This window comes from Ambystoma mexicanum, chromosome 3q (assembly GCF_040938575.1).
Source record: "Ambystoma mexicanum isolate Mex_15411 chromosome 3q, UKY_AmexF1_1, whole genome shotgun sequence".
In the NCBI taxonomy this organism is placed as follows: domain Eukaryota; kingdom Metazoa; phylum Chordata; class Amphibia; order Caudata; family Ambystomatidae; genus Ambystoma; species Ambystoma mexicanum.
In genome coordinates, this window is record NC_090926.1 from 663,450,679 (window position 1) to 663,464,739 (window position 14,061).

Sequence of the window (14,061 nt, forward strand, 5' to 3'; positions counted from 1 at the left end):
AACCTAATCTGCTACAGGCCAATGGGAGCAAACCCCCAAGGTTCTTGTATCACAAGAAGTGATGCTACACGACCTTTGACCCTGATGGCATCACAGGAAGTGGTGTCACATGCTCGTTGGTGACACACCCAGAAGTGGCAGTGTGAATGTAACCACAACTTAAATAGGCGTACACCTGACATCATAATAATGAGATGCTAAAGCAGACAACATATTATTATTAGTGTTGCGTTTAGTTTATTACAAACCATTCACATTATATTCCCATAGCGTACATAATCAAAAATACATCATCACACAATTCCTCTAAAATGTCATACTGCATTTAAATTCATCTACTATAACTGTATTCAAGTTCATCTACAATTGAGAGAAAAAAGAAAAAAAAGAAAGCACGCATTAAAAAAATATAACAGAACCTCCAAAGAGTTACATTCATTCTTCACTCTTTCAAATACTCTCTGTAAAAACTAACAGCAGCAACAGTCACTGGGGCCTCGGATCCAGGCAAACACTTTCCCACCAATCATCGGCAGTGCGCGCAACATACTTTGTCAGAAAACGCTCACAATTGTTCTCAGCCCCGTTAAACCGGAACAAAATTTAAAAAAAATGTGCTTTAGCGTCTCCTTCTGGCCACTATTGTCACCGTCTCTGGATGTATTATCTTTAGCGCCACCCGCTGTTCGAATAGTTAAAGTACACGAGTTGTAAAAAAGTTCAAACGTAACCTAAAAAAACCGACTCCTATAATGTTTATTAGGGAACTTTGTTAAATAAGAAGGCAGAGTATTCAACGACTTTTCCGCATGATTAAAATGAGAATAGCATCTTCTAGATTATTCGCAGGTCTGTGTCCAATCGTTGGTCAACAGTTTCTTTTTTTTTTATCACTTCAGGTTTTGCAATCACCAGTTCTACAGCCTTTAACATTTCCAAACAACCTTATTTGTACTGTGCCAAGGTTCTATCACAAGCATTCATGACTGTTCTATGAGGGCACGTCTTCCATATTATTTTAGTTATCGGCCATACGTTAGCGAGGGTGCTGCCTCGATGTGCCATGAGTGGGCTCATGATATGGCAGAGGTACACGAAGGAGAAACAACGTAGGCGATGGGCACTGCCTTCCTGTGCCAAAACAGCCCCTTATGGTCAGTTCCTGCCAGCGGTTGCGAGGGCAATTCCAAGGGTAAGAAGGAGAACCGTACCCCTAAATGAAGTCCCTGAGGGAAAGGCGAGATGTCTGGGATCCCGTCCACTTTCCACTAGGGATTCGGCATGTTAAGACACACGCATTTTCCAGCATTCTCTGGCATTCGAGTCTGTGTAAGGCATGCAAAGTTTGTGTAAGGGATGCAAAGTCTGTGCAAAGGATCCCAGTCTGTGTAAGGGATCCCAGCTCTCTCTAAAGGATCCCAAGTCTGTGTAAGGGATCCCAAGTCTGTGTAAGGGATCGCAAGTCTGTGGAAGTGAACCCGTTCAATACACATTTGCGAATAACACTTAGCAACTTTTCACAAGAAACTGTTTGGGAAGTATCTGTGGTGTAGCAAATGGTGCATTTGAACGAACATTGGGCCAGTAATTAGACCAAGATGGCAGATGCTCAGTGCACTAAATGATCAAACTGGCCCAGAAAACTATCCAATGCTGGCCTGTTGCACTGGCCCTTTGGGGGCGCAAGCTTTCACAGCCAGCGCAACCTCCTGCGCTTTAGAGTGCACTTGAGGCCACACCAATGTGAGAGGCTCAAAGTCTTGCAGAAAATGAGTGCACAACCTAACTACCACCAACTTCACCAGGTGCGTCCTGCCCCCTGAGTGATCTGATATGCTACACTGACAGTGTTACCACAGGTGTATCTCCAGCTACCCTTTGGAAGTTTCTGAATGACCCCCTGGAGGATCCCTCGCAGCCTCCTTTTTCTTACCAAAGGTCCCCTGGGGGTGTTCGCGGAATGTATGCTGCCTCTCGGATGGTGGTGTACATTGAGTATTCTGCGGCTGTAAAACTAACTGGCTAATGACATTTCCTCACAATGGCGGCCCTGACACCTAGGCCAGGGAGGCGGCTTGTGTGGCGTGGCGGCGGGACGAGGAGTCAGGATCAGCTAAAAGCAGGAAGTCCATCTGGTGCCGAGCAGCAGGATGATGTCACTGGCGGGCGCCACCACTCAAAGCTGGAAGTATGGTTTCAGGGTGTCTCTCTCAAGTGGGGTTAAAAGGGAGGGAGCGCAAGGTGCTCTCCCTCTCTTTTGTTGTTATCTCCGCCCGAGAACGACAAGCTGCAGAGGTAGCTCAATTATTTGTTTTTCCTGTCCGCCCACCCTACAGATTTTGGGGGTTGAGAGGGTGTGTTGCGTAGGTTGTGGTACATTACATTGAATTGAGTTATAGGCTCAACCATTTGGGTCACTGGGGGGGGGTTTATTGCTGATTCCTGTTATGGTCCAACGTTCAGCACAGAACAGAAAGGTTTCATGCCAGAGGGCTCAACGAGGGGGTGGATTGGGTCTGGTGGTTCTTGTCGGTTTATGGGGTCACATACTTCCCTCACGCCTGTTTCCAGAGTGTGGGGGGCTATGGCCACGCCCAGCCCCCCACTCTCAGTAGTTAATCTATGACATGATGATGATGTAACCTTTTCATGATCATGTTACTCATGAATGGCTCTGTTGCATTTCCAGGTCATGTATTGTAATAAATACGGCCTATTGCGGCCCATGGCCTTCCAAAGAATATATGTGTCTGGTGTCACTCACTGGCCCTGCCGCCTGCGTTGCCCACAGGTAAATGAGATCCCCCTCATTTATTTGGGCACTTCCCCATGCTATTGAGAGAACACCCAGTGGCTAACGGGCAATGCAGATGGCAAGGCGGATGGAAAAAGTTCACAAGACAGTTTTTGGAAGCCATTTGGCTGTATTTATTACAGAAAATGCAGCAATTCATAATTTACAGAAATGAGTAAAATTGTTCATTCAAAGTCTGTCATTGCAATTTTTAAAAATAGTTGAAAAATGTGTTTATACCCAAAAACCTGTATGCTTGGATCCTTTGGGAAATGACTGATACAATCAACACAGCTGGACGATGGGAAGTCCCTGTCATCAGGCATTCCCCCTCAACCGGGGACCGGTCCCGGGAAAAAGAAGTTTGAAGCATGATCATAGCAGGGCAAGGCCTAGTCCCGCTCCACCCTGCCCCTGTGTACCTACCGGCTTTGCAACGACCACTAAGCGCCCACATGGTAAGTTCCCCGGCATGTTCTGAGCACCTGTACTCCACTATGAGTAAACATCATCTTCCCAAATGTACTAAATATTTCAGAGTCCTGAAATATCTCAAAACACTTCCACCATGGAGATCCCTCGTTACCCCTAAAATTGCTTGTGTAATCAAATCTAAAAAGAGGGGGAAAGTGGGTAACACAAATACTCTGATCATGAGTGAGTGCCAGGGTCTGCAGGTGTGTCGGCAACAAAGAAGAGTCGCACCCACAAATTGTTCTTCCTCGGCCCAGTACCACGCCTCACAAAAATGCCAACTCAGCAGGATGCTGAAGTTTGCTTAGAGGATCTGTATGGGTGAACACCTGTCAAAGCCCCCGCGCTCTCTCCCTCCGACTCTCTCTGGGCCTAATTCACAGAAGCGTTTTATAATGGCAAAACCCCAATGGAAAAAGCTCTTTGAATCCGGCCCTTTGGCTCCAAGCGCTCAGGTCATCTTAGCGAGCCCCACAAGCATGCCAATGCAGCATTGTTGGGAGGCGCAGTGACTGGCAAAAGGGGGGGATGCTCAGAATGACAGTCCGGCGCTGAGTGGCGTGAAGATGCCATTCTGGGGCATTGCTGCTCTGTGCCGGAAATTCTCGGTCTCGAGGGAGGCAGGCTGGGGCCTATTGGAGATGGAGCAAGGTGGTGTTCCTCCTCTTTTTCCAGTTGCGCCCTAGAATCCAGCACCTTAGAGGGCAGCGCTGCTGCTCGCATCGATTTGCCCACCCACCCACATTCTGAGTTTGGATTGAGGAGAGGTGGAGATTTTGCCCTGGGATGAGCAGTATGTTGAAGCACATTGCATTGAACTGGATTCTAGGCTTAAGCAATAGAGGACACTGGTAGAGGGATGATCCTCCTAGTTCAGGGTCGAAGCTAGTCACAGAACAGTCAAGTTGTCATTCGGGGAACTCACTGAACTGTGCCGATCAATTAGGTGCACAGAGGCAGGCAACGAGGCTGGGGGCCTGACCCGTTCACGGGGCACCTTATTTCTCCCAGGAGAGTTCCCGTGGTGCCCGGGAAATGGACCCCAAACACTTCCACATGCTCAAGTCATGACTTTTGGGGCAACAATATTGCATATTCTACGGTATCATGTCTGCACTAACTGTTGAATTTTGTAAATAAATGTAGTTGAATGTCTTCCAAAGAAGCTTTTGCTGTGACTTTCTCCTTGGACGGCTTTCGCCACTTCGATGCACGCGTCGGAGAGAGCTGGTGAGCAGCAACGGCCTGCAAACACTGTTCTGAGAAGAGATCAGCAGGCCTGGGACACTCTCTCCCCGTCTCTTTCTAATTGAGCTTCATAACTTTTAGGGCCTGATTTGCAAAAATATTTTCAATGGGACTTTTCCAGGTTAAAGCATTTTCGTAAATTAGGCCTTTGGCCTCACTCTCTGCCAGCCATTGTTTCCTTTCAGTGTCACCCGCTTTCTCATCCACCCCATTTCTCCTATTACCCCACCTTACTTCTCGCCTTTTCTCCCTGCCTCTGCTCTTTACTGCTGCTATAGTGCTTTGAAGCTGTCTGTAGCAGTGTTCATCGATAGAAAAGAAGCACGACACAAGCATACTTATCAATTTATCCAGAAGCATTTTTATTTTTATTTTTTAATATTTTTTTAGCATTTTTAAAGCGCTCACACAGCCCGTGGGCATCGAGGCGCTGTTACAGGAATTGTTCGGTTTTTTTTTGTTGCGTAATTGTTTTTTTTTTGTCTTAGTTGCGTATTTATAACGCGCTTAAACACCCAGAGGTTTCTAAGTGCGGACCAAGGGATCAAACCTATGTTGCTTCGTGTGCTTCCAAGGCGCGCATGTTGCCGTTAAGCTATCCTCCCGGGACATTTTTAGTATTACAAAAGGGAATAAATAGGTATGCAGTCTTTATATCGAAAATGTTATGAATAATGCATATATATTGACTCTTTTATAATGAAAAATATAATGAAACATATGTCGGGGTGGGTTAAAGGGTTAAGTCTTGTGGGGAAACGGTTTGGGTGGTTTTTTAGGGGTGGGAAATGGGGGATTGCTGGGGGACCCCCACAAAAAAGTTCTAATTTTCGTCATAAAAGTTTTGTTGTAAGTGCATTCTTCATAAAATGAGTCGTTATAAAGACATATAACTAAATAAATACTGCCTGCGGCTCTTGCTCGGAAAAGCGAATAATGTGAGGCATTTAGTATGGTTTGCACAGGGGCAGTGCATTTCATACGTGAGCCTGTGGCTGAGTAGGCAACCTCATCACGTCTGGTTAACCAGGGACCCCATCTTACTTCTTGTCCTGTAGGTCAGACTACCTGCTTTGGAGTCCCTCTTCCATCCCAGACAGCAGCAGGCTGGGCTCCCTTATCAGCCTTCATAAACACACACACACTCTACTGTTTAGGCTGGAAAATAACTGGGGGCTTTGCCCTGTCTCTTGTGTGAACGGGAAGAGGTTGTGGGTAGAGGGGAGGGGTGCGTCTGGGGTACAGATGGAGCGAGGAGCAGGGATGCAGAGAGCAGTGCGATGTAAGATGATACTATTGATACTGTTGTAACATTACTGCAGCACTTCTTGCTACGGGGTGCTATCTTCGAGGCTAGTAACGTATTACTCCAACCCAATAATACTTGTTTTTCCATCCACAGAAGAGCAAAAGACATCCCAGGAATTAAACTCACAAGCTAAAGCAGCCAGCTTGTCTGAAAAATCCTGGTTCCATTTCCAATCTGCATTCAAAGGCATAATTACATACAAGTCATTGTATTGTACTTTCAAATAGAATGATAGTTGGAGAGTGTGCTTTAAAATGCCCTGCTTCGACCTGGTGTTGGGCACAGCTCCTTCACCGCACTCAGTGCGGGAATTTCTTCCCCTGTAGAGAAAAGCTTTTTAAAAGTTTGCCCCATGCACCTGATCACAGTGTGCTATAGTGGGAAAACATTTGCATTAGCAATACTTCAGTTCCCTCATCCTCCAATAGGTGGTTAATTTAAAAATGGTCCAACCCTGGGATTTAAAGGAGCCGGTGAGATAGCGTACTAGCCTCTGACGCGCTGACGCGTGTTCAGCCTGCAGTCTCCGGTTCGAATCCCGGTCAGGCTGGCGCAGATATTCATATTTCCCAGGTCAACAAACAGCGTGCCATTGGTTTGGGTAATAATTACACTGCCTCAAGCGCCAAAATACACATGTGGTGGAAGCTATGTAGATGTTGTTTTATTAGGATTGTAGCACGCACCGCTGCCATTTGCATGTTCTCCAGGCGCGCCAGATGGCGAATATCTTGCTTTACATTTCATTAAGTCTTCAGTAATTAAATTAGACAATTGTGTGTCCACAGAGCCCTCCCCTTTCTTTAATCCAGAGAGTTTCCCTTTCATGTGCAGTGCTCCTGCACATGCACAAAACATAGATACATGCATCATAGGAAGTTTGGGGTTCAGCTTATAAATTGATCTGTTTCCACGTTTTGGTATAAATTAGACAGCCAGACAATAAGTCATGCATATTTATGTATTTATTAATTTGTAAAGTGCCTAAACCCGCAGGCTTCAGGGCGCTGTTCCAAGACCATTTACACACAGCAAGACATTATACAATATAAAACAGTACATATGTCTTAAATGAATTCACATGTGCAGGCTTACTTCTGGCCAGGGCATGCCATGCCAGGCCCAAAGTAAAGTGAACAATAGAGATTTGAGGGCTTGCAGAAGGCCCAGTTTGCCTATATGCTATAGTATGAATGTAATATGCATGTAATTGCATGAACACGTACTGCTTAATCAGTCATTTGCAAGTTGTAAGGATTAAAGGATTGTGTTTTTCAACGCAATCAGTTTAACTTGGGTTAAGGGAGTAGTCCAAATAGCGGCAGTTACAGGAGAGACTTGTGAAAGCCTATTTTAAATAGTATCTGCAAGTGCTGGAACTGTCGTTTCACTGCAGTAGCCTTAACAAGTCTCATTCGACTGAAATGCGCTGTAATTGAATCTATGAACAGGTGGTTATGGGAACTTCTCCTGTCCAACTCCGAGCACAAACTGCCTTCCCTCTGCTAAGGATGGCCAATATATAGGTTTCCCGGCCAATCGGTGCGACACTTTCCACTCCTCTCCCGCCCCATTTCATTCTTCAGAAGCTCACCTTTGCAGCGCCCCCATTGGCGGAGCGAGTCGTCTTTTGAGAAAAGGCGGGCGGGGCAAGCTCCGCATGCAGGCATTGTCCCACGCGGATGGGCGTGGACGCGCTCCGGGACACGCCCAGCTGCCCACGTGGGCGCGGCCAGCTCCTCTCAGCGCCAGCAGCAGCCGGGGCTCAGCGCGGCGCAGTAGAGCGACAGAGCCGAGAGCAGCCGGAGTGCTGCGCTCCTGACGCAACCAGCGGCGTGTCCGGAACCACCACAGCGCCCGCGCAAAGGGAGGCACTTGCGAGCCAGGCGCCGCCGCGGCACCGAGGGCAGGGCGTCCAACTAGACCGGGCGGCATCTCGCAGGCAACTTCACCATCAGCCGCTCTGCGACCCGGCAGCAGAGCCGGAGAGAGATGCGCTAGCGGAGGCGGCGGCAGCAGCCTCTCCACGGATGACAGCGGTGCCAGCTCTGCCAGCAGCAGGGGCGGCTCCAGCACCTCGCGCTGCACCCACTGCCCGGGCTGGCAACTTCCTCCTCGGCAGTACCTCTGGCATCACGGCAGCATTCCCCACCCCGGCTCTGTTTCTTCACTGATGGCACAGGACCGATGACCCAGGAGAAGAATGCGGCTAAATTGACCTGGTTTTGACACTTCCTACCAGTGCTGGCGGCTTTCGGTTTTGTACACTTCGGCACCTCTCTAACAGTGGGCTGTTGGAAACGTCCCCTGCTTGGACGACCTGGCAGGTGCCCTCCCGCCTACCCACCCGCCTACATTTCTGCATCCAGGTTTTCGCTGAAATTTGGGCAGCGCCGCTTCCACTGGCCTGGCAAGGATCTGTAACTTGCCCAGCTCCATGCAGCCTCCTCCTACATTCTTACACAGGGGGTGGTTCCCTGTAACTTGCCCAGTCCTGGTGCCCACACACTGCCTGGGTGCCTGAGTCCTCGTGGTCCCACCCCTAGTAGGAGTCTTCTCCCTCCCATGGGGCTTTAGGCGCCCCAGCCCTTTGACATTCCCTGCACATCCCCTTCCTGTGAAGCCAACGGTTGGTCTCTCCAGGTTCTAAGTTGCAGAGTTCGTAGGTCTGACCTACCCAGGGCTTTTAAGATTTGGTGCCCTCGTCTTTGCCAAGTGGCACCCACCTCTCATTGGCAGTGCCTCCATTGCTGCCACCAGAGCTCACCCTCCCTCTGGCCTGGGGCCCTGCGCCCACCATGTGCTGAGCCATGTCGGGGTCCCCATGGAAGTCGCGCCCCTGAGCTGCCCCTGCTCCCCGGATGTGGCCCCCTGCGGCCTCCTCTGCCTCCCCCCGGTGAGGCGGAAGGCCCTGCTGCTTTTCGTCATGCTTTTCCTCTGCCTGTACCTCTTCTACGCGGGGTCCTGCTCCTCCCTGCACCCCGGGGTGCTGCTGAAAGAGGCCGAGGAGCAGCCGGGCCAGGCAGGGCTGCTCGGCAGACTCCTTCTACTCCGGCCCCAGGCGCAGGCCGCCCAGGAACGGACTCCATCGCCTGAGCCACCTGACGAGCCGGACTATCCCGAGCCCCGCGAGGTCGGGCCCCTCACGAGCTTCTACAACGGGGCCGGCAGTCGCAAGCTCCCGCAGGCCCTCATCATTGGGGTGAAGAAGGGGGGCACGCGCGCCCTGCTGGAGTTCCTACGAGTCCACCCGGACATCCGCGCCGTGGGAGCCGAGCCGCACTTCTTCGACAGGAACTACGAGAAGGGCTTCGCATGGTACAGGTGAGTTAATGCCCGGGATATTAACGCCCTTATTAATCCATGTCGACGTGTATATGCTGTCTTTGTTGCCGGCAATATATTACTTCACCGGCTGTGTAGGTTCTACGGTGAAATTGCCTGGTTGAAAATGGGCTTTTGTGGTTATAAAGAGACCGACTCTCCGCCACGCAGTGCCAAATTTCTGTATCCCACGTGAGCACCTGGAGCAAAAAGGCGCTGTGTGCAGACAGGACGGGGTTGTGTGTGTGGTCATTCGAAAATGAGTGGAGACCTGCTTCACCCCCTTGTTGGGGGCGCGGTGGGTGGTGGGGGTGCAATATTGCAGAAGAGCTACACGTCCTCGTGCCCCCGGGCGAGTATTGCCGAGAGTTTGCAACAGTGTGCATGAATGCTAAAGGAAACCACGCGCCGTCATTATTTGCGGCGCTGGTAAATGCGCGGAACGTGTTCTCTTGTGTCTGCCGCTTAAGCTTCCCAGCAGAACTTGGTGGCATGGGCGTGCGCGCAGGCTCTCCGGCGGAAGCGCCCTTCGCAGGGTCGCCAGAGGTGCTGCAGGCCCCGAGGGCGCCCCTGGGCTTCCCCCGCGCACGTGGGCTCCAGGCAAGAAATGCAAACCTTTCCTCTTGGCCAATCAGTGGCATCGAGGCCCCCACCGCTGGCGCCCGTGGGCTTCCCTCGGCGATGGGTGTGTGGGTCCCGTGTGTGATGCCCCATAACCCCATATGCAGGGCTGATCGTGGGCGACCGGTATTAGCGCCATGAAAGTTTCGATAACGGGAGGGACTCCAGTCCGCGTGGCCGGGGCAGGTGATAGTACGCAACGGTTTCCCAAAGCGTTTTGGCTATTAGTTTGCCCTATATCCACACCACCCCGCTTTCCTCTGTTTTTTGACAAAGGTTCGCGTGATGCGCGGATGTCGATCGAGGGCTAATGGTCCGCCATTACACATGTGAAGGGGCCCCGGGGGTCCCGCCAGCTGGGCGCACCGTATTCAGACCCCCATTAAACTGTCGTTGCATTGATTTTTCCTCTGCCCTTTTTCAGCACACTCCTGGGAAATCACCCGGCGTGATTTAAAGCCCGGCTAGATAAACACTAACCTCTCCCTTGCAATCAGCCCGGGCAAGCGTAACGAGGTGAAACAACCCGACCGCGAGCACTCGGGCCCGCCGTGCAGCCTGCGCCGGGTCCCGCTTCCTGCGCGGATCGATAGTGCAGTCCAGCGTGCGCACCTTTCGCCCGGGCGATGTCAAGCACGCGGTGCTGCGCGCGGACGCCACTCGAGGGCTGAAGGCGTGCGCACAGTGCGGACTAGCCCGCATGCATTGTAGCTGGGCCCCTCGGCCGCCAAGCGTGGTCTTATCAGTCGTGTGATTTGGCGACACTGAACCGCGGGCGTGCACAACATTACACAGTAATACGGCGAGAGATGTGCCCAGAATCACACGTTTCTGCTGAAGCCAGGATTTGAACCCGACGTCTCAATCCAATTAGCAAGTAGACCTCCTCTCCCCCAAGCATATTATAACATCAGTACACCATGCATTTGTTCGGCCTCTCGCCGCCAGTAAAGAAGTGCGCCTGGAAGCCTTATGACTTCCCTGGTCCAATACGAGTAGCCAGCCACCATGACCACTGTTGACGGAAATAAAACGCTGTGAAAAACATATGTTGGAAACCCATCCTTTAGCTTTAAAGGGCCATCGGGATTTCCGGCTTCTAAACCTGCATGTTTATTCTTGACTGTCCTCGGGTGTTAAGGGGTAACATTTGTGCTTACACCAATGTCGAGTTTGTCAGACAACCCCCACCCCCCACGCCTCGCCCCTTTTAGTCGTTTATATGTTTGCATGTGTGTTGGGGTGTGATGGAGGGCACTAGGTCATCCCGCTTCATCCTTGTGCAGCTAGGACCTCGGAAACAAACTTTGCTATTGTGCTCTGGGTTGGACGGGGGGAGGGCGGTTGCGTGTTTGGAGCTGATAACAATGTTTTAGTCCTGCTTCTGAGTAAGCTTCTCAGTCAGTGGTGCTTCATGGTATTCAGTGCCTTCTTTTGGGTGGCAGGGGATGACTGAAATCCACAAATTTGGCATATGCGAGCGTTCCATGCAGGTCTTGGGCAGATGGCTGCGTGTGGATGCAATAGCGGAGCCCTAGGGTGGGCAGAGAGAGCCCGTATGTGTCCGATGAAGGCCCTCGCCCGTCCACAGCAGGGCTGCAGGCGGCACAGCAGCCGGAGCCCCTCGACCCCTTAGTGCACATGGCTGTTCTGTTCGACGGGCGCGCACTGATCTCTGTTGGGTAAAAGCGGCACTGCAGTCATTGGCGGATGCACAACACAGTTTGCATGCAGAGCCGGCTCTCTTCTTCCTCTACTCGGCTCTGCACACCACAGCTTGCATGCAGGACCGGCGCCCCTCTTACTCTACTCGGCTCTGCACACCGCAGCTTGCATGCGGCAGGCGTCCTTACTCTACTCGGCTCTGCACACCACAGCTTGCATGTGGCAGTCCCGGCGCCCTTACTCTACTCGGCTCTGCACAACCCAGCTTGCATGCAGCAGTCCCAACACCCTTACTCTACTCGGCTCTGCACACCACAGCTTGCATGAAGTCTGGGGGCCCTTACTCTACTCGGCTCTGCACACAGCTTGTAAGCGACAGTCCCGGCGCCCTTACTCTACTCGGCTCTGCACACCACAGCTTGCTTGCGGCAGTCCCAGCGGCCTTACTCTACTCGGCTCTGCACACCACAGCTTGCATGCAGCAGTCCCAGCAACCTTACTCTACAGCTTGCATGCGGAAGTCTGGGTGCCCTTACCCTACTCAGCTCTGCACCCCACATCTTGCATGCGGCAGTCCCAGTGCCCTCACTCTACTCGGCTCTGCACACCACAGCTTGCATGCGGTCCCGGCGCCCTTACTTTACTCGGCTCTGCACGCCACAGCTTGCATGAAGTCCCGGGGCCCTTACTCTACTCGACTGTTGCCGCCTGTTGAGCAATTTTTGGGAATGTTTCTAAAAGTACCTTACTCTACTCGGCTCTGCACACCACAGCTTGCATGCAGTCCCGGGAACCCTTGCTCTAAACGGCTCTGCACACCACAGCTTGCATGAAGGCCCAGTGCCCTTACTCTACTTGGCTCTGCACACCACAGCTTGCCTGAAGGCCCGGCGCCCTTACTCTACTCGGCTCTGCACACCACAGCTTGCATGAAGTCCCGGCGCCCTTACTTTACTCGGCTCTGCACGCCACAGCTTGCATGAAGTCCCGGGGCCCTTACTCTACTCGACTGTTGCCGCCTGTTGAGCAATTTTTGGGAATGTTTCTAAAAGTACCTTACTCTACTCGGCTCTGCACACCACAGCTTGCATGCAGTCCCGGGAACCCTTGCTCTAAACGGCTCTGCACACCACAGCTTGCATGAAGGCCCAGTGCCCTTACTCTACTTGGCTCTGCACACCACAGCTTGCCTGAAGGCCCGGCGCCCTTACTCTAGACGGCTCTGCACACCACAGCTTGCATGATTGCATGAAGTCCCGGCGCCCTTACTCTACTTGGCTCTGCACACCACAGCTTGCATGAAGGCCCGGCGCCCTTACTCTACTTGGCTCTGCACACCACAGCTTGCATGAAGGCCCGGCGCCCTTACTCTACACGGCTCTGCACACCACAGCTTGCATGAAGGCCCGGCGCCCTTACTCTACTTGGCTCTGCACACCACACCTTGCATGAAGTCCCGGCGCCCTTACTCTACTTGGCTCTGCACACCACACCTTGGATGAAGTCCCAGCGCCCTTACTCTACTTGGCTCTGCACACCACACCTTGCATGAAGTCCCTGCGCCCTTGCTCTACTCGGCTGTTGCCGCCTGTTGAGCAATTTTTGGGAATGTTTATAAAAGTACCAACAGGTTCTGAGACAATCGGCTCAAGAAAGAGTTTCATAGATTGCACTTTGTTTAAAGTGGGACTTGCGGTTGCGCACCCTCGCCAGTATTTTTAAACATGTGGATGTCGTGGTTATTTTCTTTAACTATCACTCGAGCGTCCCCATCACAGCTCCGTGTTGCCTGACTCCTACAAGTCCAATTGCTGCTCTTTCTTGCTTTATTTAGACTTGGGGAGGTAGGGGAATTAAAAATCTGATGTAAAAAAAAAAGAAACTTGGAAGGCTGTTCGTTCAAAATACCGCAAAAGAAAAATCAAATAAAAAATACATGCGAGTCCTACCCACCCGCCTGCAGTGCAGGGCACCTTGGAGATTACAAGCGGGAAAGGCAGAACGCCCAGAGTGCTTTTTCCCCCGCTTTCAATGGGGTGATGTTTTTGGAAAACCTATTTGGAATATGTTAAGTTAGAGAACGACCAAAATGACACCGGTGCTGAGTTCACTCTTTAGTTATCTTTTTGCGAGTGCAAGCCACACAATTCCAGTCAAAATGGGGAAGCCAGTATTTGTTTGGGGAAATTCAAATAACGCCACGCTTAAAATGGAGTAAGTGCCCGGGCGCACTATGGAAGTCGATGTGTTATATATATAAGGAGGGGTACAATTAAATTAACAAAGAAGAACACGCTGCAGGTTTTCCTGAGAGTGCGTATCGCAAAGTCCAAGATGCCCCCCCCCCTCCAGCGACACCCCGCCCTAAGTGTCAGGATGAATCGCTCCCCAGCCATTTTTGCGAATATCCCGAATTCCAGCCCTCAGAGTGGTCTGTGTTCTTGCAGCGGGCACCTCGTGGAAGCCGCCCGCCACATGTGGAAATAATTAGCCCCTCCTCTGGAGAGAAAAAAGTGTAGCAGTTTCTATGCCTCAGCGCCCCCCTCCTACGCCCCCCCCCCACATCCCGCTAGCCCCCCTCCGCGACGGCCATAAAATGTTAATTTTACCAGCTCAGATTCTAAAA

General features: G+C 51.4%; 1 protein-coding gene across 1 annotated transcript in view; it reads left to right on the plus strand.

The window, feature by feature from the left end:
- The first annotated feature begins 7,565 nt into the window (after nucleotides 1-7,565).
- Nucleotides 7,566-14,061, plus strand: part of LOC138582861 (heparan sulfate glucosamine 3-O-sulfotransferase 3B1-like) — a 49,887-nt gene continuing 43,391 nt past the window's right edge. Inside the window, exon 1 of the mRNA XM_069654549.1 lies at nucleotides 7,566-9,149. Within this exon, the coding sequence (XP_069510650.1) occupies nucleotides 8,650-9,149 (500 nt within the window). The 5' untranslated portion in view covers nucleotides 7,566-8,649. The remainder of the gene's footprint in view (nucleotides 9,150-14,061) is intronic.